General features: G+C 38.6%; 1 protein-coding gene across 1 annotated transcript in view; it reads left to right on the top strand.

Annotated features, from left to right (window-relative positions):
• Nucleotides 1-27,323, top strand: part of ADGRV1 (adhesion G protein-coupled receptor V1) — a 541,109-nt gene that overhangs the window by 148,994 nt on the left and 364,792 nt on the right. Inside the window, exons 49-59 of the mRNA XM_043464669.1 lie at nucleotides 1,002-1,266; nucleotides 2,008-2,130; nucleotides 9,017-9,239; nucleotides 9,570-9,774; nucleotides 13,862-14,008; nucleotides 16,539-16,794; nucleotides 18,268-18,470; nucleotides 20,159-20,335; nucleotides 20,692-20,871; nucleotides 23,757-23,936; nucleotides 27,150-27,314. Of these exons, the coding sequence (XP_043320604.1) occupies nucleotides 1,002-1,266; nucleotides 2,008-2,130; nucleotides 9,017-9,239; nucleotides 9,570-9,774; nucleotides 13,862-14,008; nucleotides 16,539-16,794; nucleotides 18,268-18,470; nucleotides 20,159-20,335; nucleotides 20,692-20,871; nucleotides 23,757-23,936; nucleotides 27,150-27,314 (2,124 nt within the window). The remainder of the gene's footprint in view (nucleotides 1-1,001; nucleotides 1,267-2,007; nucleotides 2,131-9,016; nucleotides 9,240-9,569; nucleotides 9,775-13,861; nucleotides 14,009-16,538; nucleotides 16,795-18,267; nucleotides 18,471-20,158; nucleotides 20,336-20,691; nucleotides 20,872-23,756; nucleotides 23,937-27,149; nucleotides 27,315-27,323) is intronic.

The raw sequence follows: 27,323 nt of genomic DNA, 5'->3' as shown, positions 1-27,323 counted from the left end.
TTAATAGTATAATTGTATCATCTTCTCTGCCCAGCACAGCGCTGGGTTATGTCTGTTGCCCTGCAATGATTAAGATCATCTCATTCACCCTTCCTACAATGATTGTCTCTTTCACCCTCTAAAGCATCCCTGTGATAAATTGTGTGGTCACCCAACAAAAGGAGCCTCATGATCTTACCTGTCCGGTCTTATTTTCGTTTCCCCTGTGTTGTCAACTCCATTCCAGTGGGGCCAATCTTCATTCAGGTCGTGACGAACTTTTTCTACCTTAGAAAGTTTGTCATGCCAATTTTTCTCATTTTATTTCCTAGGACAGTCCTAATTCTCTATCATACCTTTCTAATTGTTATGTTCAGCACTTGTCTCAGGTTAACAATCATACATTTATTTATGTGTTTATTGTTTGCCTTTTCCTACTAGTTAGCAAGATCCATAAAGGGAGAAGCAATTTTGTCTATAACTTCTTGCATAATGTTTGGCTTATATGTAGTTCCTTGTGAAAGTGACCAGATGGCATAAGAAATCAGGTGGATTCAGGGTTTTAAATACATGAACACTCACCTGAGACCTTGTATGCATTGCCACCTGCAGGAGTAAAAAGTTTAGATGTTTATCTTTATATTCTGTTGCTTAAGGAGTGAGTAATGATAATACAGTATTGCAAGTATTCTTTTCCAGTTCTAAAGTTTTCGTATTTAAACAAATATTTTTTTCCTGTTTTTGAATTTCTCTTCTCTTGCTGTCACCCACCCGTGCCCAGATGTATATTTGAAATTTATTTATTTTCAAATAACTTCTCTTCAAATCTGTGTATGCAGAGGCACACACAGAGATAAAAAGAGGGAGAGAGCAATGAGAAAGCATCAGTTTTGATATTTTCTCATTTATGCAAGTACCTTCCTAACTAAAGAGTCCTAGAGAGTAAACATATGATATTGGCTTCATTCTTCCAAGTGCTGAGTTCCTAGTCATCAGTGTTTTCATTTGATCATTCCCTGCAGGTCTTCAGATGGAATGGAGGAAGCTTTGTGTGGCATCAGACCCTCTCTGTCCGAGGTGTGCTGAGCATGGCCTTGTTCACCAGAGGCGGCGTTGTGTTTTTAGCCATTTCACAGGCTAATGCCAGGTCAAACTCCCTTTTACTCAGGTGGTCCAGCAATGAGTTTGTTAACTTCCAGGAAGTTCCCATCAGTGGAACAACACAAGTGGAAGCCTTGACTTCAGGCGATGATATTTACTTAATTTTTGCCAAAACTATCTTTCTAGGTAAGATGATAGAGTGTTTGCAGGGCATAGTGTTTGCAAGTTGTTATCAAAAGTATCTTACATTCATATTATGTTCATATGAAAATACTCTTGTAATTTTTTTTAGCTAATCTGTACAATATTTCTTGTTGGATCTATTGACTGTCAGGTAAAAGTGGATTTGGGGAACAAAGAAAAACATTTTAAGTGTTATGTCCATAACCTGTAGGTTTTCTGAACTTCTGTATTAAAGACACTAAAATAAAACTGGAGTTGGGTGGGTAAAGTAGAAAGAATTATGAAAATTTTACACTATATGTGCAAACAGATAACTTTTTATATGACTGTACTTAGGATGCTATGGATAATCTGCAGTGGTAATAAATAGTGCCAAGTGACTTTTGATGAGACCATTTAAAAATACTCTCTGATTACAAATATGCTTTTTTTATGCTTAGTGGTAGTTTAATAGGTAAAGTTTCAGTATTCCTAAGAAGTAAAACTTCAGTATTCTTTTTTTTTTATATCAAATCATAATTAGTGGCTAAACCATGCTTATACTTCTTGTGGTGAATGCAAAAATGCTTTTGAAGTGTTTCCAAGTTGTATTTTTGTTTCATTGAATGAATTCTGAGGAAATGTCATATGGTTTGTTTCTTTAATTAAATCTAACATTTTTATTATAGTTTTATTGTGTAATTTTGTCATTTTTTTTTTCTGTAACTTTTGCCTTCAGATTGTTCTTTTATTCTGTTATTGTAGGAGATCAGAATTCGGTTAACATTTTCGTCTGGGAGGCAGGACAGTCTTCTTTCAGATATTCTCAATCCTTGGATTTTGCAGCTGTTAATAAGATCCACTCCTTCACACCAGCTTCAGGAATAGGTAAAGCATTTCAACTGTTAACTGATCTTAAAGGAAGTGTGGAAACCTGGAATGGTTTCAGTCTCATTGAATCAGAGCTAGTATCACTAGGTACTTTAATACAGATGTAAAATTAAAATCTATTCAATAATATTTCCAGAATTCTTAGAATTTCAAAAGGAATGGACCCTGTGTTTGAGAAGAATCAGAATGACTAAAATAGTTCAGTCACTCTGTCATGTCTGACTCTGCGACCCCACGGACTGTAGATGCCAGGCCTCCCTGTCCACCACCAACTCCCGGAGCTTGCTCAAACTCAAGTCCATCGAGTCGGTGATATCACCCAACCATCTCATCCTCTGTTGTCCCCTTCTCCTCCTGCCTTCAGTCTTTCCCAGCATCAGGGTCTTTTTGAAGGAGTCATTTCTTCACATCAGTTGGCCAAAGTATTGGAGTTTCAGGTTCAGCATTAGTCCTTCCAGTGAATATTCAGGACTGATTTCCTTTAGGATGGACTGGTTGGATCTCCTTGCAGTCCAAGGGACTCTCAAGAGTCTTCTTCAACACCACAGTTCAAAAGCATCAATTTTAAGGGGGGAAACTATTAGTGAAGGATAAATAAAGATAATGTATTTCTTTTGTCTAGAGAAAATGCAGAGTAACATTCCACAAGCTTTTCAAAATATGAAAATATTTATAAGTGGGATAGCAAATATCCACATTTAAGAGTTTGTTTAAAGTCAGATAATGATTATGAGAATTCTGCTTTCCTTCTTCACTCTCCGAACTGTCTCCTTCAGTCAAAATCCCTTCTTAGTCCTCTGTACCGTAAATCCACATCAGAAATATAAGCAGTCTTTTAACCTCAATGGTTTCACAAAGTCTGTTAGTGAGAACCCAAGGGGTTAATGCTATCTGGAGGCGTAGGATTATTTTCTGAGTTGGTAAGAAATCACTTGAGCTGAGAGGCACCTAGTGGCCATGAGGTGAAGAAGCCAAGGACAGTTGACCTGGTGAGGTTGGAGGCTGCCTCCCAGAGCAGGTGTGAACAGCTCGGAAGGCGAGAGCATGAGAGTGTGTCCCTTGTGAGGTGCCCTGTGGAACTTGGAGGCCAACCGCGAGCGACTCAGCAGGCGAGTCTGAATAAATCTGGGTCCCACTTGCGAACTGAGACACAGCGGTTCAGTGTGAATTAAATAGCATCATTTGTTAAATAGATATATGTAAGTCAGTGTTAAAGTTGTGAAGAATTCCTCACCTTCAAAGGCTTAATGTCTGATTGGAGAAGCAAGAAAAATAGGAAGAGAAATATTCAATGTAGAGTACCGATCCTGTTTGCTGTGTGAATGATATAGCATTGGAGTGGTTAAAAGGTCGAAGAGGGGAGCTTGAGCTATGCCAGGGTGCATTGGCAGGAAATACTGTAGGCAGGGGCAGAGTTGTGAGTGAAAGAGAAAGGCAGAATGTCTGTGACATTGAGGGCACAGTGAAGAGACTGGAGTGCAGAGGACAGAGGCTTGGACTCAGAATCGGTGGTGGTAGGGTTGAGGACAGACAGGCTAGAGTCTGTGCAAGAAGGCCTGGGGGTTGAACTGGGCCCAGGGGTAGTCCAGCAGTTCCTAAACATTTTGTTCTTAGAAACTTTTCACCTTCTTAAAAAATTTGAGGGCCTTGAAGAGTTTTGGTTTGTGTGGGTTATATTTTTTTTTTTAATTTATTGATATTTATTATATTAGAAATTAAATCTGAGCAATTTAGAAGATACGAATTCATTTAAAAGTGAAAAGTGAAAATCGCTCAGTCGTGTCCGACTCTTTGTGACCCCATGGACTGACCGTACAGTCGGTAGAATTTTCCAGGCCAGGATACCAGAGTGGGTAGCTGTTCCCTTCTCTATATTCATTGAAAAATGGCAGCAGTAAACTCATTACCTGTCAACATAAATAATATCCCTTTTAATTTTAAAAACAAAGCCTTTATAAGAAGAGTGGCACTGGCTTTTTTGTTTTTGTAGATCTCTTTACTATCTGGTTTAGTAGCTGGATTCTCATGTCTGTATCTGTAATTCAGCCTTTTGCAATAATATCAGTCATCTGGCCTATGGGAGATCCCACTGGGCCCTCGTGAGAGAATGTGAGTGAAGTAGACAGACAGCATCTTGGTATTATTAGGGAAGTTGTTTTGCCATCATACAACCTCTTAGAGGGTCTCAAGGACGCTTAGGGGTCCCTGGACTCCCTGTGAGCGTTGCTGAGGTAGAGAAATCCTCACACGCGTTTCAAAGGCAGATGACGCCCCAAGGTGGTTCTATGACCCCCATCTGTCCTCACCGCATGGGACACGCTGTGCTGTGTGCAGCCACCGAGGCAGCAGGAATGGAGACTCCTCAGTGGGGGGTTAGAGGTGAGGGGCTGAGTCAGGAGGACATCAGTAAGAGGACCTGTTGGCCCGTGGGGGTCGTTGAGTTCACAGGAGTTAAAAGTCTACAGAGAAAATGCTGTTGGGAAGAGGAGGGAATTTTGTACAGATGCAGGAATCTGTGGGTCTTCCTCTTAGCTGCCTGCCCGCTGCTTTCTCGGTCAGGTGCTAGAGCCTTCAGGCACGGTCACCTCAGCCACCTCAGCCCCGGCCCAGGACTCGGAGCTCATTTCCCTCGTGTTCGTGGTAGATGGCTTATCCCGCTGTCCTGTGCTTCCACGGGTCCTGCTCCCGCTCCTCGGCCCTGCGTCCAGGCAGGTGTCCACGCGGTGTGCTCCGCTCGCTCCGGGCGCTCGGTCATTCTCCTGCCTCCGCCCCGGTCCTGTGTCTGCTGCCAGCCCCCTGTCTGTGCCCGCTCTGCTCAGGCTTTTCTTCAATACCTTCCCGTTACATTGTCAGCCTCTGACAGCCTCTCGGTCTGTGAAGCTGGTCCGTGACAGCCACCTCTGTCTTCCTTCTCACTCACTCAGCAATCGACTTACTGAATAGATTCTGTATCTTCCATCATGTGTTTGTTTAGTTTTTGTCCGCTTGTCCTTTAATTTTGTGCCTTTATCATATTTTTTTTTAGACCTCAAGTTTTCAAGTGGACTAACTACATCTACTTGAGCTACTTATTATGATTCAAAATAGTTGCCTAATGAACGTGTTTAAGGATGAAGAGTGCTGCCTGAATGGGCCTTTAATTGAAGTTATAGAATTCCCTTTAAAGACTTTAAAAAGATAGAATAGGCACACTTTCTAAAAGAATTTGTGGAAAATTCTGCCGGAGGCTTGTTAAGGGACCATTGTGAGGTCTCTTTATTTCCTTTGTTTCTGTGACTTGAGGATGCAGAAGTATGAAAAGAATAGGTAATTATTTAGAATGGCTTATTATAGATCTCCTGAAAGCTGAAATTATGCATTAAATAATATGCAAGGACTTTCTTATTTTGAACGTGTCAAATATTTTATTAAAAGTATTAGATTGGAGCCATGACTTGGAGGATTACATATTTATTCTGGTTAATGACTTGACAGAGATTAGTGACTGAATTCTTTAAATGAAAGAGGAAGAATGAATATAACAAAGACTGCCAAGACATATAAACCTGACTTCCCCTTCTTCCTTTTTCCTTCATTATTTAATAGGTATTTCTTAGTGCCAGTTATGTGCTCAGAATAGTGGTAAACCCCGAGAAGACAGGGGTAAGCAAAATCAGGTATAGTTCTTGCCCTGAAGAAGTTTTAACATCTAATAGGAAAGAAGGGCCATTATATGTAATCACACAAGTTAAGTTTTTGGCTACAAGCAGATAACTGCAGTGAAAAAATAAAGAATTTGCATAATACAAAGATGAATGACCTAGTCTAAGGTATGCCCAGAATAGAAGAAACATTCACTTGTGAACTATAGGATGAGTAGGGGTTGATGAGGCAAAGATTTGAGCATGAGGCAGGCTCTAGGCAGCAGGAGCAGCCTGGGTAAAAAGGCCAGTGTCTGGGAAAGGACCAGGAAGAGGGCAGTCTGGCAGTGAGGGCAGAGTGGTCCAGAGTGTAACTGAGGATGTAATCAGATAGGCCAGAGGGACTTAAAGGGCTATTGGTTTTATCCTGTAATATTAGGGTGCCTTTTATGAGACTGCGGTGAGGAGATGAAAAAGAGAAGGGTGCAGAGAGAGAGAAAGAGGAAGACAGACAATGAGACACAGATTGTGAGAGTGAATGAGTGAGTGTGTGCGTGTTTTCAAAATGGAGTGTGGATTGCCAATGTGAGAGAGCTTAGAGGCTGGTAAGAGAAGATGTCTGTAGACAAGCTGGAGGCTCTCATCACAATTCAGACTAAAAGTCTCGAACTGGTGGAGCTTGGAAAGCGGTAGGTGACAAAGTACAAGGTCAGAGAAGTAGATTCATTCAGAAGCTGTCTCACAGGTTGTGGGAGCTGATGGTCGATTAAATATGGGGGTAGATAAGGGCGTGAATGCCAAGAAGGAGCCCTCAGTTCATTTGCTCAGTCGTGTCCGGCTCTTGGCGACCCAACTGGCTGCAGCACGCCAGGCCTCCCTGTCCATCACCAACTCCCGGAGCTCGCTCAAACTCATGTCCATCGAGTCGGTGATGCCATCCAACCATCTCATCCTCTGTCGTCCCCTTCTCCTCCTGCCTTCAACCCCTCCCAGCATCAGGGTTTTTTTCTAATGAGTCAGTTCTTCACATGAGGTGGCCAAAGTATTGGAGTTTCAGCTTCAGCATCAGTCCCTCCAGTGATTATTCAGGACTGATTTCCTTTAGGATTGACTGGTTTGATTTCCTTGCAGTCCAAGGGACTCTAGAGTCTTCTCCAACACCATAGTTCAAAAGCATCAATTCTTTGGTGCTCAGCCTTCTTTATGGTCCAGCTCTCACATCCATACATGACTAATGGAAAAACCATAGCTTTGATTCTACGAACCTTTGCCAGTAAAGTAATGTCTCTGCTTTTTAATATGCTGTCTAGGTTGGTCATACTTTTCTTCCAAGGAGCAAGCATTTTTTAATTTCATGGCTGCAGTCACCATCTGCAGTGATTTTGGAGCCCAAGAAAATAAAGTCTGTCACTGTTTCCATTGTTTGCCCATCTATTTGCCGTGAAATGATGGGACTGGATGCCATGATCTTAAGTTTTTTGAATGTTGAGTTTTAAGCTTTTCCTCTATCCTCTTTCACTTTCATCAAGAGGCTCTTTAGTTCCTGTTGGCTTTAGTCATGCAACTTTCTTTGTCCACATGCACTTTTTAAATAATCCTATACAGTTGCCTTCCTTTGGGATACTTTTTCTTTCTTTTTTTAAAAATAGTTTTGATATATGGAAGAGAATTCTGTAATCAGTACTAGTTAAAATTTTGTTCCGTGGAGTAGGTAGAGATTTAGGAATATTTTTTCCTTTATAAATTCTCTGTCCAACATCATAATCTTGAACAAATATGCATGTCTATTTTTTGAGAAAGTACTCTCTGCATACATATATGTAGATTTGAGCCTGTATGTTTCCTGCTCTGAATGCCTGATTATCTATTTGCTGCCTTGTCATTCTAATGAGATTGCAAGGATTTGAATAGAGTGTATCTCTAAGGGTTAAGCTACATAATCAGTGATATTCAGAACACTTCAGTTTATGATTCTGGTTAGACTATAAAATCAGTTAAACTTGAGAGATGTTGTGATTCATCTGAGGAGTTTGCTCTTTACTGACTGTATGCCATTTTACAAAGCTGTATGAAAAATATTTGATGAGTTTAAAATGCAGGTTTATTAATAACCTTTCTTGATCTTTACTATGTAACATTTACTAAACTGAAATAGTACTTAATTTAATTACCATAGATAAACATGATCAATAGTTCTTGATATTTAATAATAAGGATATGGGATTTTCCATTTTAACCTATTGGCTGCAACTGTAGAAAGACCCATGTTTTTGGATCTGTGTGCTATTTTAATGCATAGTCAATCTTATATGATATCTTCTTATTCCAGTGTGTTTTTCCAAGTATTGGAATTTGTGCTTGTTTCTGGCTTTTCTTCCCAGTTTTAAGTCTGAAGATTGCTGAATGGTATATACAATGTAGTGAGCCCCCTTCTGCTCCTAACTTTTGTAGATATAAGTATATGCCGTTTCTTTGAACTATTAAGAGCATGCTTTCCTACCAGCATTTCAAAAAGCATTGGCAGAATATACTGAATATATTGGCATTTATTAAATACAGACTATACTCAAGGATCATAAATTTGCTAATATCCTTAGGACATCTTTAAGAATTTATCAGATGAGAATAAAATGATTACCCCTGTCTCTAGTTAATATTGACAAATAGAAAACAAAAAGAAGCATCCAAGGGAGGGGAATAATTAAATATATTTTAATATTAGTAGACTAGTATCTGTGTATAAAATTATAAATCTGGATGCTACACAGCAAAGTGTAAAACTGTATATAATGTACATTATAAGTACAGCATTAAGCTTTTTAATTAAGATTTCTCACATTTAGACTATTTATAATTTGTCAATTGTAAATTCATATGGATTCACTGGAAAGGAAAATGCAAAAATGAAACTTTCAGTGGTAGAATTACCAGTCTTGTTCATTTTAGAAAGTATCTTTCAGTGCTATTCAATAAATACATATTAGGGTGAATTAAGAGTTTAAAATCCATTTGAGTTTTATTAGCTTTTGATTTTTTTAGACAAGAGGATTGTGGATACATTGTCAGACTGACTTGGTTGTTTCACAGTATTTTAAAGTTATTGTTTATATCCAGTTGTTTCAGAGATTGTACCATATTTAGTTACTTCAGCAATCTAAATGTAGCTTTGTGAGGTGGGAGAGTTTTGTTGCTATATCCCTGTTGGGAGCCTGTGAGTTGACATTCACTTTTCATTCTGGTTCCTTTCTCTTTCCTTCCTACAGTCCACATACTTCTTGTTGGCCAAGCTGTGTCTGCGCTTTACTGCTGGAATTCAGAGCTGAATCACTTCTCTTTTATTCTTGAAGCACCATCTGCTTATGATGCAGCCTTTGTTACAGTGAAGTCCCTTAATTCAAGCAAGAATTTAATTGCTCTTGCAGGAGCCACCCACTCACATATATACGAGCTAGCCTACATCTCAAGCCAGTCTGACTTTATTCCTAGGTAGGTCCAGCATTTAATGTTGAATGTCTTTATCTCACCATAATTTTATATGGCACTCATTTTTAAGTCTTTAGGTAGTGATGGAAAAAATATACTAAATATATGAGCTATTTATAAACCAGAAGTTTGGTTATTATCCATATTTCTAATATATATTCTTCCAGGTTGATTAGTATTAATTATGTTTTGGATTAAAATTTTACTTATGAAATGTGATTTCTGCACACTTTTAGTAGTAATCAATGCTATGAGAATTTTATGATTACTCTACCATTTATATGTCTTTAATTTGTTGTAGTAGACTGATTTTATATATACTTCTTATGCTAGTTCAGGTGAATTGATATTTGAGCCTGGAGACAAAGAAGCTATAATAGCGGTAAATGTCCTTGATGATACAGTTCCGGAGGAAGACGAATCCTTCAGAGTTCAGCTTAAAAATCCCAAAGGAGGAGCAGAGATTGGTATTAATGGCTATGTACAAATAACTATTCTGTCTAATGATGATGCCTATGGAGTTGTTGGATTTGCTCAGGTAAAGATCCCACACTTAGAAGGCAAATGGTTTATTCATGGTGTTACTTTTTAGCTGCTATCAGCCCTCACTGATTCATATTTTGAGTGTCTTAAGCCCCTCTTTTTCTCCCTTTCCCGCTTCACCCCCTACTCTGCATTATAAGGTGAATTCTACTGATGATTGAAGTTTATAGACTTGCACAGTGGACCCTTGAGTCACCTTGACTTGACCTTGTTTTGGTACTGATCCCCTTTATAAGATTGAATTTGAAATGGTACTAGCTGGCCTTAGTCCAGGAGTTTGGCTCTGCTGTTACCCTTGTTTCCAGAGGGTAATAGTGAAGCAGATTCCAAGTACACTATACACTGTCTTGTCACACACATCACCTGCAAATATATTACTGTCCGTTTATGCCTTTGTTGCTTCTTTATGAGAGAAAGAGAGAGAGATGTTTACAATTACATGTGTGCTCTACACATGGACATGCTGTTTCCTGAGGAAAGAGACCTGTGCAGTTCTTCCCAGGTCGACTTCCACACCCAGACTTCACATCCTTGTGTTGTTGCTAAGTTACTAAGTCATGTCCGACTCTTTGCGACCCCATGGACTGTAGCCCACCAGGCTCCTCTGTCCGTGGGATTTCCCAGGCAAGAATCTTGGACTGGGTTGTCATTTCCTTCTCCAGGGGAACCTTTCCAAACCAGGGATCAAAACTGAATCTCTTACATCTCCTTCATTGGCAGGCAGATTCTTGACCAATGAGCCCCCTGGGAGGCCCTTCACCTTCCTTTGCCAGTGAGGAAAAGGTCACTCCCTATTTTGCATCATTTGGTCCTATTTGCAAAATGTATCCTGATTTCTTAATTAGAGTTACAGCTGCAGCTATCTTGTATGTTTTTTTAAAAATACTCTGCAAGTAAGGAAACCCTGACAGAACCTGACTTAAACACCTGGGATATGTCTACCGAGGAGGTGGGCTTGGAGTTGCCTGGTTGTTCTGCTCTGTCACTGTGGCTCAGATTCTTTCCGCTTCTCTGCTTTGCCAGCCCAAAGCTTATCTTTCATTTTGTTGTTCGAAAGCTGCTGCTGTTGTAAAGGCTACTGCTTTCTTGTCCATGTTTGTTCATGGCCGGTTGTGAGAAGAGAGATGCTTTGTGTGGCTCTTGGTGTAAGAAAGAAGTTTCCCAAATGCCTCTTTGTATGTCTCATTGCCCAGAACTGGGGTGAAAGGCTCACTTACTTGGTCATTTATTCATTCAAGTAGCAGCGAGGTCTAACTCACACTTGAAAGGACATTATGTTCATAGAATTGAGACTAGGTTGTATGTGGGCAAGGACTGAAGTAGACCAGGTAGGAGACCAGAGCAGAAATGAGCAATGCAGCAGAAAGCAGACTTAGAGCAATTCAGCAGAAAATGATAGAGCCATGGGGAGCATGAATGTGCCTTTCACCAAGACACAGCCTCTGCAGAAGGAGCAGTTTTGGGGGATAAAATGCGGAATTTGGGTCTTACTAATGCTTCCACAGGTTGTGGGATCACTCTGTTACCCAGCCCATCCATTTCTGAAGCCAAAGGCAGGTCAGCTTCCTGTGAGGCAGCTCTGCCCAACAGAATTATAATATGAGCCCCTGGGTAACTCTGAGTTTTCTAGAAGCCCCATTAGAAAAGCAAAAAGAAACGTGTGAAGTCAGTTTTCATGTTTTACTTAACCCAGTATATTTGAAATACTGTTGTTTCAACATGTAGTCAACGTGGAATTACTTAGGAAATATTTGACACCCCTTTTTTCATATTTTGTCTTCAAACCCAGTGGGCATTTTTACTCTTAGAGACTAGTCCTATTTTAGGTGCTTAGGAGCCACATGTGGCAAGTGGCTGCTGGTGGGACAGAGTAACCCTAAGACATGAGCTGTGGGAGGGTTCGAAAGAAAGAAGACACCCTCCTTCCCCACCAGGCGTTCGCATGACTTGTTCCCTCACTTTATTTCCTCTCTGCTGAAATGCCATCTTAACAGAAAGGCCTTTTATGATTGAAAAATGCAACTCCCACCAGCAGTCTATCACTTTTTATTTCACCTTAATCTTCCTTACAGCGCTTACAGCAGCCTAGTTTGTCTGTTTCTTTTCGCTAGTATTTAAGAGCATGAGGGACTTCCCAAGAGGCGCTAGAAGTAAAGAACTCACCTGCCAATGCAGGAGACATAAGAGATGCGGGTTCAATCCCTGGGCCGGGAAGATTCCCTGGAGGAGGGCATGGCGACCCACTCCAGTATTCTTGCCTGGAGAATCCCACGGACAGAGGAGCCTGGCGGGCTTCGGTCCATAGGGTCACAAAGTGTTGGACACAACTGAAGCTGCTTAGCATGCGTACATGCAAGAGTGTGAGGGCTCTCATACCGCTCTCTCTGAATCAGAGAAGTGCCCGGCACCCAGTCGGTCCTTCCTGTGAACCTGTCATTATGCAGGAGAGGAAACAGAAGCCTCCCGTGGGCTTCTCGGGGCCTCATACAAGTTTGGAGGGTGGAGCTGCAGCTCCTGGGGCAGGAACCCACATGCTCTGCCGCTCAGCTTCATCCTCTCCCCGCAAGTCATGCTGTATTTGGGGAGTTTATTGTGTTCCTCAGCTGCCTAAGCATAGACCTCTGTTTGTGAAACCTGTTTCATAATTGTTTCAGAACTATCAAATCACTGTGGTGTGATCCTTGCCAATAGACAGAATCCTAGGTTTTTCCAATCCACCCAGTCAAGTTCCTCAGTACAGGCCTCTTGTGTCTGGACAACGTCTTTCCAAGATGGGACTTAAGAAGATGTTGAGAATTTCTTGAATATTTTCTGGCTATATTAAATCCTCATTTTACCAATCCTTGTGAATAGATGGCATGAAGCCAGAGAGAGGCTTCTCTTTTGAAAAGTCTTTTTTTTTTTTAAAGCATTGTCTTTTGTGAAGAAATTATACGCATATTTTAAAATCAAAGCACTTTCTGTAGGGATGTTTGATTGCCTTGAGCAGAATTTTATTACTGTGTAACATCTGTAACAGTGTGTTGAGATGCTGTGTAAAATATTGCTATAGGGTTGGATATCTTCTCAAATTAGCATTCTAACTAGAAGCTTTCATAAGCTTAAATGAAATTTCTTAATTTCATTTGAGAAATTAGTGGGGGAGGTTTTTTTTTCAGATTTAGTAAAGAAACAAGAAAAACCTTTCTGGAAGGATTTTTAAAAGTCTTTGTATTCTCTCTGTATTGCCTATGGAGGAAGCAGGGTTATTGTAAGAAGAGACTCTTTGGAGTATTAATTTTGAGGAAAAGTTCGTTAAAAGGCCTCAATAGAAGTTGTGGGCTTTGGGCAAAGAAAGTTCTAGTCAGAGAGATGCAGAAATCAGTTTGGAACAAAGGGCAGAGGCTCAGAAGTATAGGTGAGCAGAGGAGTAAGGGATTCTAGCAGGAGGGAGAGGGATCGTTCTGGCAGGAAAAACAGTTGTAAAGAGCATGGGCTAAGAATGTAACATCATCCGTGGGAACATCACAGCCTGTAGAAATGTTTCAGAGGATATGAATGTAAGGATAGGAAACATCTGTCAATGGTCAGAAAGGAGCTCCTGGGTTCTCATGATGTCATTACGTTTGGATGGGACCTTGCGGACCACGTAGACCAAACACTTATTTTACAATCAGGAAGCAAAGACCTGGAAGGATTGCTGGAGCTTTATGTAGTGGAGGAAGAAGGCTTTTGTGCTGACTTCCCTATGACATTGCTGTTCTACAAGCTGCTTACATGCTGTGTATACTGTTTAAAAAAATGAGCATGCTTTCTGAGTATAAAAATGATATACGTATATTGAAGAAAATTTGAAAAATACAGAGCTGGGGAAAAAGCTATAAAATTAACATTTTCATTTACTTTAACTCAGTCTTTTACTTATTCATACTTCCATGTTTTAAAGTACAGTCATGGTCATTCTATATTACCATTTTTAAAATTATTGTTTTTTACTTAATGTGTTATGTTGCTTAGTACTGTGAATTTTGCAAATGCATGATATCATGAAATAAACGTCTGCTTAGATAATAGCTCTCTGCAACTTCCTGTGTATTTTCCAGAATTCATTATATAAGCAAGTGGAAGAAATGGATCAAGATAGCCTGATAACCTTGAATGTGGAACGCTTAAAAGGAACATATGGTCGTATAACCGTAGCGTGGGAAGCCGACGGAAGTATTAGTGATATATTTCCTACCTCAGGAGTGGTATGTAATTTAGAAAATTATAGGAAAGTCACTTTTAAATTGTGGTTGCTACTGATACATGGGACCAAACACTGCCCTGTGGGTGAAGTATTTGAGTTTGACCATGTCACCACTGGATTCCGCCTAATCACCATAGAGAGGGATACACGTTAAGGTTAGTTTTATTGCTGTGATTCTTCCTTCTTGCCCCTGTAATATCAAAATTATCTGTAAAACAGTATCCCTTTTTGAAATTCAGTACACTAGTCAGCCAAATTATGGGTGTATTACACTGTCAGAAAGATAAGACCAATGCATCTGGGGCTGGAAATGTGGTTTTGAGATCTGGGTAGAAGAGAAGCTATAAATAGAGAACACGTATATGTGAAATAGCCAGGTGTATGGGAAAATAGACCAGAGTTGTGTGCTCAGTAGTTGTTGAGTTTCCTATTTTCCAGCTCCAGGGAGGGGATGTGATATTGCATCCCCGATTTAGCGATCCTTGATCTCAGGTCACCTTCTGTTTTGGGGCATACATGTGTGTTCAGTTGCATCTAACTATCTGCAACCACCTGGACTGTAGCTCGCGAGGCTCCTCTGTCCATTGCATTTCCCAGGCAATAATACTGAAGTGGGTTGCCATTCCCTTCTCCAGGGGATCTTCCCTACCCAGGGATCAAACCCGTGTCTCCTGCATCTCCTATATTAGCAGGTGAATTCTTTACCGCTGAGCCACCTGGGAAGCCCTATGGGTCGTAATCTTGGGTGCAATAGTGTGCTGCAGCTGAGGACAGTTCCCGTGAGAAATACAGAAGCTGTTATTCCCAATAGCCGCGGGATGGGTACATAAGTCACAGGAAGGGGTCTGGGAGAGTATCACATTATATACTGTTGGCGGGTAGTAGACATTCATGACACAAGTTTGAGGATGGACTCAGAATGAGTCAAAGAAGTAGCTTACTCACAAAGAGAGGGCTCAGGGGCTTTTGGTTCCTAACTGGAGGATGACTTGTTTCCGTGACTTGTCTTGGGTCTCATAGATTACTCTTGTGTATTTTGCCCAAGTGTTTCTCTGAAGAGTGCTTTTAAAAGACCTCTTGTGGAATTTTCTCTAAACAGGGTAGGTGTTTATTATGGTTCATCATTTCTAGATTTCTGTATCATTGGAAAGATGATTGGAGCAAAGTGTCTTAAGGATATTATGGCAAATTTTATTGCAGTGAATATATATTCAAGCTACTAAAAACTTTAAGTTGTGTTTCTCAGGTTCTGAATTGTATTTCCCCAATTAGTATTTCTTGTGTAAGCATAATTAAAATTATTTCTAATTTAAATGCCAAAAGTGTCTTTAAGTATGGACTATAGTTTTGATGGGAAGTATTTTATCCAAAGGTGAGTAAATTCTGTAAAAGGTCAGATAGTAAATACTTTAGACATTAGGAGCTATAAGGTCTTTTCCCCAGGTGTCAGCTTTGCCTTTGTAGCACAACGGTAGCAATAGATAATATGTGATCAAATGAGTTTTTCTGTTTTCCAGTAAAACTTGATTTCTAAAAAATGGATTTACCAAAGGGCAGTAGTTTTCTTACTCCTGATTTTATTAATAAAGCTCTTGAGTTTATATCCTGAAGTGCCTTCTCCAGGTGGAGAGATGAGTGCCAGCAAAATAGTCTTGTAATGCTAGTTTAAATAGTTGTAACTAGTTTGTATCCCTGTTAATAAGTAAGTAAGTAAGTGTTAGTTGCTCAGTCCTGTCTGACTCTTTGTGACCCTATGGACTATAGCCCACCAGGCTCCTCTGTCCATAGAATTTCCCAGGCAAGAATACAGAAGTGGGTTGCTATTTCCTTCTCCAGGGGAACTTATCGACTTGGGGTCTGAACCTGAGTCTCCTGCCTTGCAGGTGGATTCTTTACCATCTGAGCCTCCAGGGAAGTCCTGTGTCCCTGTTACTAGAGGATCAAGTTTGAGGTGGGGAACAAAGGGAAATGGCATTCAAGAAACAGACAGGAGCCCTTTCAGAAAGGACTTCAGGTGCCTTTTAGCAAATTCAGTTTTGAATCTTCAGATAATGGAGACACAGAGGAGAGAGCTGCCCTGATTTGTATCTCTGTCTTTCTACTTCTATTTTGACTGAATCATTGTTAAATAATACATTCAGAGTTTAAGCAAGGGAAGTAGCATTCCTAGCAAAAATTTTGTAGAGGAAAATATTTAATGTTTATGGATTTTACATATGGTACCTAGGATTTAAATTTTCAGAGAGAGAGAGAGAGTGTGTGTAATCAGTGCTTCATTAAGAATGTAGGTTCCAGGACGGGACAATTTGGCTACATGATTTATTAGCTTAACGTTTTAGTAGTGATTTACTTTTTCTTTTTCCTAAAAATCTTATCTTTCTCAGGTGAAAGGCATTTGATTGATTTGTAGGATCATATGTTGTTGCTTATTTAAGATATGGTCAGTATTAAAAGATAATCTAACCTTTGATATTCTTACTGCACAGTGATAACTAAAGTGTAAATAAAATCCTCTTTCTTTAAAATTTTAGATTTCATTTTCTGAAGGCCAGGCACTGTCTACAATTACTCTGACTGTTCTTGCTGATGATCTACCAGAATTGTCAGAGATTGTCATTGTAACACTCATCCGTATTATCACAGAAGGGGTTGAGGACCCATCAAAAGGTGCTACTGTTGATCAGAAAAGAAACAAGTCTGTGATAACCACTCTGCCCAATGACTCACCTCATGGCTTGGTTGGCTGGCATGCTGAGTCTCTCTTCCTTAGAGTAGCAGAGCCTAAAGGTAAATCTTGTTAGATATTCTCAGGTTCTCATAAGTTTTATTGAATAGTTTAATTCTAATATTTACTGGGGATATAAATTGCTTTTTGTATGATGTTTTTCAGTTCGACAGGTCGTAATCCTTTTTACTTTTTATTTGTCTTTATTAAATTGTCTGATCATGTCATCAGTCAGTGATATGGCTGTATGGAAAACTTCTACTTTTGAGATATTACTGTCATAATAGAAATATTAATATTTTAGGAAATCATTGTAGTAGAAGTGTTTGGTTTGTATTTTGCTTTCTCTTTTTCATTTTTAATCTATCTGTTCTCTTTTCTTGCTCAGTTTCTCCTGTATAGATTTTCAATAGTTATGGTACTTGAGATGGTAATTATTAAACCCAAGGCAATAATTAGAATAATATTTTTCTGTGAAGTGTGAGTGATCAGTTTCTATTTCCCTGTTTCCTTTGAGTTTCATGTTGACATCTTTGCCTGACTCTTTGTATAAATTGTAGAATAAATAGATTTTTATAGATAGAGGTCATTTGACCTATTTAAATAAAAGGTTAAATATAATATGTATGTATTGGGTTGGTCAGAATGTTTGTTTGGGTTTTTTCATAAGACAGTACAGAAGAACCTGAACGAACCTTTTGGCCATCCCAGTATTAAGACTAGGCTCTGTGAAGGTTCTAAAATTTTCAAATAGAAACAGACATCACTCAAGGACGTTTCATTTAAATAGCTGATGGAGGAAAATGACATGTAATTATTCATGTAGGTCTTTATATGTCTGTATATATGGGAACAGAAATAGTAGCCTTAAAGTAAAATGATCTGTTCATTTATCCATTCAGCAACCATAGCACCTAGTAAGTACCAGAAATTATGCTACATGTTTTGGAAGCAAAGACGTGGTATTCGGTCGTTAGAAACTCACAGACTGGTAGGGAAGATTGACATGCCTTTTTTTTTTTTTTCCCATTTTTAGCAAATTAAATTTTAAAAATCTAAGAAGTGAAATAGGTTCTGTGAGATACTTTGAGCTCTATGATAGCCACCTTTAAGAACAAACTTGCTCTTTTGATAATGAGTCATTGAATGACTTGGTGTGTTTAATTTTTCATTTTTGAAGAATCTTCTTAGCATTTGTCGTTAGCCCCTCTGCTCATCCTCCAGGTATGCGCTTCTTGGTATTTTCAGCAGTTTCTGTTAATGGGCATGCCATGTGCAACATAGGGGAGAGAGACCCAGAAGTGAGGGTTTAAAACTGGGAATTACTGCCGGCGGTGTATGGCGATCCTTAGCACAACTCTGGTCACTGGTTGGGAAAAGCACAAACTGTTCCTTGGGAGCATGTGTTGCCTTTGCTTGTCTGTCTTGCTTTCCCTGTCTGGAAGAGATAGTCAGAACACTGCAGCCTCAGTGCTTAGAATAGCACCAACAGCTATTGGAAACGTTTACTTACTTGAGGCACGTCTGTCTCGTAGAGAACGTCACCGCTCTTCGGTTACAAATCGTTCGAGATAAAGGATTACTTGGAGACATAGCCATTCAGTTGGTAGCTAAACCCAATTTCTTACTGCACATCAATAATCAAGCCACTGAGAATGAAGACTATGAGCTACAAGAAACAATGATAATAATGAAAGAAAACATGAAAGAAACTTATGTCAAAGTTGCCATTTTGCCGGTGAGTCTAAATGGCAACCCACTCCAGTGTTCTTGCCTGGAGAATCCCGGGGACAGAGGAGCCTGGTGGGCTGCCGTCTATGGGGTCGCACAGAGTCGGACACGACTGAAGTGACTTAGCAGCAGCAGCAGCTAGGCTTCAATGAGTATGATATAATAATAAAGGAAAATGAAGATAAAAGATGAAAATGCGATGCTCTTAAAGGTAAAATCTTTAAAAAATAGACTTTTAAAATACTAAGATGTAAGTACTCTAATGCTCCCACTCCCCCTAATATTTAATGTGTGTGCTCAGTAACTCAAGCTTGTCTGGGTCTTTGCAACACTATAGTCCACCAGGCTCCTCTGTCTGTGGAAATTTCCAGGCAAGAATACTGGAGTTGGTTGTTATTTCCTTCTCCAGAGGATCTTCCTGACCTAGGGATTGAAGCTGTGTCTCCAGCATCTCCTGTTTTGCAGGTGGATTCTTTACCACTGAGACACCAGGGAAGCCCCTAATATTTAATAATAAATGAATATTTTGTAATTGAAAGATAAAAATAACAGGTATATTCATTTATATTTATTTTTGAACTGGAATATTGTTGGAATGACCTTTGAAGCATTGAATTTGGATTGATTATATGTCTGGTTGGATCCTCTATTCTGTTGGTTTGTTAGCTGTTTTCAACTAATGACGGAATGAATAAAATGCCCAAGTTCATCTGGTTATTTTGATTATTGGTTTGATATGATTACTTGAATTAAGATTAGTCTTCAGATGGATTAGATCGTTCTCTTTCTCTCCTTTGGCTAAGGAGAATGTGTATACACTTCGTATATACATCTGTAATGAAGCAAGGGAAACTGAAATTGGTTAATAGTGTTATCACTAATATATAATTAAATATTATCTTTATATATTGTGTACTATATAATATTATAATATTATTGAGTGAATATAATATTGCGTAATAATATAGTGTTATTAATAGTGGTATTCATGGTATTAGATGATAGTGGCTTGTGGAGAGGATATTCTGGAAAGACATGAGTGATGAAACAGAGATTTCCTTTCATTTTCACTAGGTATTCTATCTTTTGAAATTTTTTATTACCAATTGAAAAATAAGATAACAATTTTTAAAAAGTTAATTAAAATATGATTATAACTAGATTTTTTAAAGTGTAGAACTTTCATTTTTAAGATGTATGTAGCATTTACCACCTTCTCCTAAATTGAGGGAATGCCATATATATAGAACATATTCAATAGGATGTGGTCAAAATTGTAGGATAGAGTTTTTTTTTTTAATTTCTTTTATTTGCTTATGAGTAAGTGGCTTCCATTGGGTAACATCACCCGTATGCTTGAATATCCCCTGAGATTCTGAGATTGTCAATAGTGAAAGTGAAAGTGAAGTCACTCAGTGGTGTCCAACTCCTAGCGACCCCATGGACTGCAGCATACCAGGCTCCTCCGTCCATAGGATTTTCCAGGCAAGAGTACTGGAGTGGGTTGCCATTGCCTGTCAATAGGAATGTATTAAAATATAAAAAAGGAATATTTTTTTGTGTGTGTGGTAGAGCAGCCCATTCCTGTGGATGTCATTTTTTACTGAAAAATACTGCATTTCCAATGCAAATTGAATGTATTTTAAAAAATAAAACACCATCTCCCTCTCCCCTCCCTTGGTTCTTGGCACCTAGGATGATGTTCCCGAGCTGGAGGAAGGGTTTACTGTCAGCATCACTGACGTGCGCCTGGTGAACTCTGACGTATCTGCAGGACAGCCCGGTGTGCAAAGGCCGGGGCTGGAAATGGTTGAGATAATGATCGAAGAAAATGATGATCCCAGAGGAATGTTTAAGTTCCACGTTACCAGAGTGAGATGAACTTTCACATATTTATAGTAATACAAAAGCTTGTACCTGCTGATTGGGCCAGTGTCCTGTATTTTCTGAAAAATAATTGACTTTTATTGTAGATATTAATAAATACCTCTCAAAGTTTTTCTTACAGACTAATTCTTAAGCTCTCTTAGACCAAAGGATTAAGCAAGTTTATTTGCATTACACTTAAATGTAAGAGTTCTGAAGACTGAATATGCATACTTTTATCTAGCTATGAATTTGAAGGGTAAAGTATAAGAACTAGTAGTAGAGATAATAAATTTAGATAGTGATGAATTGTAAGAGTTACTTTTGTCTTGCATTTTAATTTACATATTCTTTACTTAAAGGATGCTGGAGTCATTACTGCCTATGAAGTGCCTCCACCCCTGAACGTTCTTCAAGTTCCTGTAGTTCGGCTGGCTGGAAGTTTTGGGGCAGTAAATGTTTATTGGAAAGCAACAGTGGACAGTGCTGGCCTGGAAGACTTTAAGCCGTCTCATGGGATTCTTGAATTTGCAGATAGACAAGTATGCTAGTCACAGACATATTAGCATTTTTTGGTTGTACCTCAGACATTTTATAGGCGTCTACCAAATGAACGTGCAGTGGTGATGGCTAAATTCCCATGTCAGGCTAACAGAGATATTGTTAGCTGATGTATAATTTATTAATGGACATGGAGAGAAGATATAAATAAGCAAGAATCTCACCCTTTCTGAGCTTTCCCACCTCGTAATCTATTTTAAATAAAGTTATAAAAGGATAATAATTGGCTTAGAGGTGCCTAAGAATGTATAAAATATTGCCTGATGAACTAGACTATTCCTATGAATTTTAGGTTTTTTTTTTTTTTTGAAAATTTTAGGTTTTTTATTCTGTTTATTTCTTAATGTTTATAAATATAAATATTTATTTATGATTTGCACCAAAAGTGTATACATTTATAACTAAAGATATTTATTTTTATTATGTACATTTATTGTTATCCAAAAACATTTTTTTTTTACAATTAAAAAAGACTAAAATGATAGAAAAGAAGCACAGTAGTTAAAACTGGAAAAAACTGAAAACCAGTATTCTAGATTTGGATCTACCAGTGCTAAAAATTACACAATATTCCTTAAGATTTGTAAGCTTGTGAACTGGGCATTTTGCAATATGTAAGCATAAGATGTGTTCATAAATTTTTAAATCAGTAGGTGGAAAAAGCACGTGAACAATCATGAAAATGTTAGTAACTTCAAACAGCAGTATCGATTTACGTGCAGTCCGATTTTGCCTGCACAGATATGCATAGTGTACATCAACTTATTTGTTGCCCTTGGGGGATAGTAAGTACTGCTAAAAGATAAGCATGCAGATATAGAGTTTCCTACACATAAAGCTCTGTTGTTCATATTTGAAATTGAGATTTTAGCAAATTTTGGACTATAAAACATTTTCTACTAAGAGGAAGGGAACTGTAGATGTTACATTAAAAGGAGAAACAAACTGACTTTCATTGAGGTGGCCTTCTAACTTTATATTATCAGTACTTTATCCTTTTCAAAAAGTTAAAGTTGCATCACTTAGCACCCTTTGGATCATCATTATTCTTTTTTTTTTTTTAATTAATTTTTTTTTTTTATTAGTTGGAGGCTAATTACTTCACAACATTTCAGTGGGTTTTGTCATACATTGATATGAATCAGCCATAGATTTACACGTATTCCCCATCCCGATCCCCCCTCCCACCTCCCTCTCCACCCGATTCCTCTGGGTCTTCCCAGTGCACCAGGCCCGAGCACTTGTCTCATGCATCCCACCTGGGCTGGTGATCTGTTTCACCATAGATAGTATACATGCTGTTCTTTCGAAACATCCCACCCTCACCTTCTCCCACAGAGTTCAAAAGTCTGTTCTGTACTTCTGTGTCTCTTTTTCTGTTTTGCATATAGGGTTATCGTTACCATCTTTCTAAATTCCATATATATGTGTTAGTATGCTATAATGTTCTTTATCTTTCTGGCTTACTTCACTCTGTATAAGGGGCTCCAGTTTCATCCATCTCATTAGGACTGGTTCAAATGAATTCTTTTTTAACGGCTGAGTAATATTCCATGGTGTATATGTACCACAGCTTCCTTATCCATTCATCTGCTGATGGGCATCTAGGTTGCTTCCATGTCCTGGCTATTATAAACAGTGCTGCGATGAACATTGGGGTGCATGTGTCTCTTTCAGATCTGGTTTCCTCAGTGTGTATGCCCAGAAGTGGGATTGCTGGGTCATATGGCAGTTCTATTTCCAGTTTTTTTAAGAAATCTCCACACTGTTTTCCATAGTGGCTGTACTAGTTTGCATTCCCACCAACAGTGTAAGAGGGTTCCCTTTTCTCCACACCCTCTCCAGCATTTATTGCTTGTAGACTTTTGGATAGCAGCCATCCTGACTGGCGTGTAATGGTACCTCATTGTGGTTTTGATTTGCATTTCTCTAATAATGAGTGATGTTGAGCATCTTTTCATGTGTTTGTTAGCCATTTGCATTATTCTTAAATTTAACATCCTGTGGGCAAGTATTCTGTGTTCCACAGTATTGATGAGGTGTGGGCATTTTGATAAGCTTTTATTTTAGCATTTGATTTTGTTCAGGTTTCTGTTTCCCTGAGTATGACATCCAGATTTTTCATTTTCTCTGTTATTATATAAAGGTGGTTTTAGGTAGGAGAACCATTTCTTGATAAATGTCTACGTCATTTCCCTCTGGGATACAAAAAAGGATTTTAAATATGGACAACAGCTGGGATATTTTTGTGACCAATAGTTATATTACAAGCTGGACCAAATTATAAGTTATAAAAACTTTTAACATAGAGCCAGACAGATGAATAAATCCCTGATCACAAGCTTCTAATAATAGCGAATTTGGATTTTCTTCCTTCTTGTCTTTTCCCGTGTATTACAAGAACAGTAGTTTGAAACCAAAGGGATTTACTTTAGTTGCAGAAGATAGTAATAATTTATGAGGTACAGTTTTATATCAGGTCATATTAATACTAAATATGCTAAAATTTATGTTTGTGCAATGGTTATTAGAACCTGCATGACATTTAAAATATTTTTGTTCAAGAATAAGCCTTCATTGTTTTTTTGAATCAGTAACTATATTTTATTACATATATAATTTCCTTTATTTTGGAAACAGTGAACTGAAATGTTTTGACTTTGAAATGCTGTAAATATATGACTTTAAAATAGTATTATGACAATAGGTGAAAATGCCTGCTCTTTTCTTTGGTACTTTGTTTGTAAATTCCAACTAAAAATGTTTGCCATCGAAAATTAGTAACACATTCTACCCTCCCTGCCTCTCCCCCTCCTTCTTCTTTCTCTCCCTCCCTCTTTCCTTTCTTCCTTCTTTACTTTTACAGGTTACGGCAGTGATAGAAATCACCATAATTGATGATGATGAATTTGAGTTCATGGAGATGTTCAATATTTCCTTAATCAAGGTGGCTGGAGGTGGCAGACTTGGCGATGATGTTGTGGTAACTGTTGTTATTCCACAGAATGATTCTCCATTTGGAGTATTTGGATTTGAAGAAAAGACTGTAAGTGAAATAAATCAGGGGGTGGGGGGTGCTTTCCTCTAGGCTTGTTTTTCATTTCATTTATAGTAGAAAGGTAATTTTCTTTTTTTCCAGATTTCATTACTCTTTACTTAAAGATTCTTTTCTCAAGACTCTTTTGAGTTGACTGTGGAATTAGGGGCCAGTCCTCTACCTTAGCCAGTTCCACAGTAGTGAGAGCTCTTGGTATCAGGCAGTTAAAACGGAGAACACATTTCCATTACTGGGTGTGACAGACCACGAGGTACTTCTGTCTAGACCTTCTGTTCTCTGCCTGCTCTGCTACCAGACTGCCATCCTCGTTGGGAGGAAAGATTCTGTCACATTCTGACCCCAGGATGGTTTGGCTGGGGAGAGATTTATGTTCCTCACCTCTTGGGTCTTCTATCTTGATTTATATTGAACAAAACACTAGAGTCACCCCTGGCTCATGTGTTTCCCTGTATTTCTTCTCTCTCCCCTCTTACTTCCCCTTGACTGCCTGCTTTCAAGACCTACAAGATGAGCCCAATTATTATTGGTTCAGCCCCTGAGAGAGAAAAGCTTTGACTAGTACTAAATTATCTCTACACCTTAAATATAAAATAAAGTGTATCATAATTATTGACATGATGATTACGTCATAATTCCTCTGACTTTATCTTTCAAAGGAAGTTTTAAGACGAAACAGCCACACGAATCTTTAGATGGTTTTGATGCACACAACTTTTCTGGCTCCTGTGTTACCGTTCCCTTTATTTAGTCACTAATAGGGAATCAGTAATTCACCTTAGATCATTTTAAATAATAGCAGATTGTTCTAATGCTTATTATCTTTACTGTTCTCTGGATGCAAGGCTAGAACTATGGCTTGCCCTACAGTTTAGATAGACACTAATAACTGCCTAATTATTTGACCATTGACATTTCAACTTCATAAGAAAATGGAAACTGTAAAAGAACAGAGTACTTCTGCTGCTGTAGTCTCATGAGACTCCCCCTTGAGAAAGGAATGCGTGGAAGTAAGTGTTCTGTAGAGGGTGAGAGATTCACATGGGAGTATCTGTGAGTGTTCTGCAGGCAACCTAAGAAGTCGGAAATGCAAAAGGTATTGAGAAAAAAATAGCCGTAATATTACTGCGCTCAGATATCATTAGTAGATATCATTGGTATTTGGTTAAGATATCATTAGTAGATATCATTGGTATTTGGTTATATTTCCATCCAGGCCTTCTTTGCATATTTGCAGAGTAATAGTATATATGAATATGCAATTTATTTTTATAAAATATATGAAATGTGCTAAAAATGTATTCCCTATTAGCTTCCGAGGCTAGATTATGAATGTTCAGGGTTTAAGTAATCCAGCCTCCAGTTGATGAAACCTTATAATAATGTTTTTACTTTTCACTTTGCTACACTTTTGGACTTAGCTGTTGGGGAGTGTATTTACGAGTTTCTCTCACTTTTGAGAAACTGAAGAGATCCGCTATTATTCATAAATAATTTCTATTTATTAATTTTATTTTAGCTGCAGTTGTAAAGTTTACTGCAAAAACCTTAGTGTACCCTTGATCTGGGAACTACTGTCTTACTGTAATAGCCTCAGATTTCCAACTTGTCTTATCATCTAAAAGTAAGATTTAGTCGCCCAAACTCTTGTTGTGAGGAGTGAGTTGTTATATGTAAAGCATATATAATTGGACTTTACCCTCAGTAGGTGTCAATTGCTATTTTACTTGTTGATAATAATAATAGTAGCTTGTTGCTCACCCTTTGTGGCTACTTTCCTTATATCTTATCTTTCTTTCAGCCAGAAGCTCTTGATAACATGGAATTTATATTTTAACATGTATCTATAAGATATAGTGTTTTGTGCACATAGTGAACATTCTGGTAGCATTATTTGGTGACACTGATTAGATTCAGAACTGAAAAACCCTGAGACAAGATTATTGGTATTAATCTGTCAAAATTAATAAGCTGCTCCCGGGACAATGTGCTAAATATACCAAAGCCCTGGGTAGAGCAGAGACTTATGGAAATACACTTGTGAAGCTGAAACTAGAATGTTACTATTTACAGAAACAAAAAGGACTTATATATGCAGTTTGTTAATAATGGATTTTTTCTTTCTTACTTAACTCTCTCTCATTTGCTATTTTTGTTCTCTGAGGAGTGGTATGAACAACAGTCGGTGTGGAATCAAATTATCAGAACTAAATCCCAGATTCCTTTTCTCCAAATATATGTATATCTTTGGCCCTCAGATTTCTTAGTTTTTGTGAGGCTTAAATAAGGTAAGGTGAAAATGTTAGTCGCTCAGTCATGTCTGACTCTTTGTGACCCCATGGACTGTAGCCCACAAGACTCTTCTGTCCATGGAATTCTCCAAGGAAGAATACTGAAATGGGTAGCCATTCCCTTCTCCAGGGGATCATCCCGATCCAGGGATTGAACCTGGGTTTCCTGCGTCGCAGGCAGATTCTTTGCTGTCTGAGCCACCATGGAAGCCCTGGTGTAAGACATGACGCATAATAGAAACCCAATAAATATCAATTGGCTCCAGATCTCTACTCTTGGCACCAATGCAAAATGTCAAAAAAAAAAAAAAAAACCCAAATAGGTGTGTTTCTTGAAAATGGAAGGTGTTGTGCCATATTTTTGTGTTTATATAGCAAATGCATGGAATAGGCTCAGTTTGGTCTTTGCTTCACAGAGTCAATATATGTAATTCATATTAGGTCTGTATTGTGTGGGGAGTCTTACTGCCATAAAAAGAATCCCCAAATCTCAGTTCCTTAATAGTTTATTTCTTCTTTACGCCAGAGTCCTACATTGCTGTTCCTAGTTGGGGTCTTATGAATACCTCTTCTCCAACTGGCGTCTCAGGCACTAGACTTTCCATCTGTGACTCTGCCTCCTCTGGTCACCCGGCAAACGGAGACAGATGGAATATGGAGATTGTGTGGGAAACTGATGGCCAGACTATGATTAGCAGGCTCTGCCTATATTTTTTGGGCCAGATATTCGGTAACAGTCTCCACTTAATTGCAGAAGAGGTTAGGAAGTGCCAAGTAGCTGAGTGTCTGGGACAAAAAGAGAATGGGATTTGGTGAAGCATTTTTTTTTTGTTTTCTGCCACATGATTATATTATAACATGCCATGAATAGAATTCTAGATTTAGAAATTGTGGTTGATTTTCTTTTTTTCAGGTAATGGTGGATGAATCCCTTTTGTCTGATGACCCTGATTCGTACGTGACATTGACAGTTGTCCGGTCCCCAGGAGGTAAAGGAGCTGTCCGACTTCAGTGGACCATAGATGAGATGGCTAAGGACGACCTCAGTCCTTTAAGTGGAACGCTTCATTTTGATGAGGTATAGTCA

Source organism: Cervus canadensis, chromosome 4 (genome assembly GCF_019320065.1).
Source record: "Cervus canadensis isolate Bull #8, Minnesota chromosome 4, ASM1932006v1, whole genome shotgun sequence".
NCBI lineage: Eukaryota > Metazoa > Chordata > Mammalia > Artiodactyla > Cervidae > Cervus > Cervus canadensis.
Note: the sequence above shows the minus strand (reverse complement) of the source record. Positions and strands in the feature narration are given on the sequence as shown.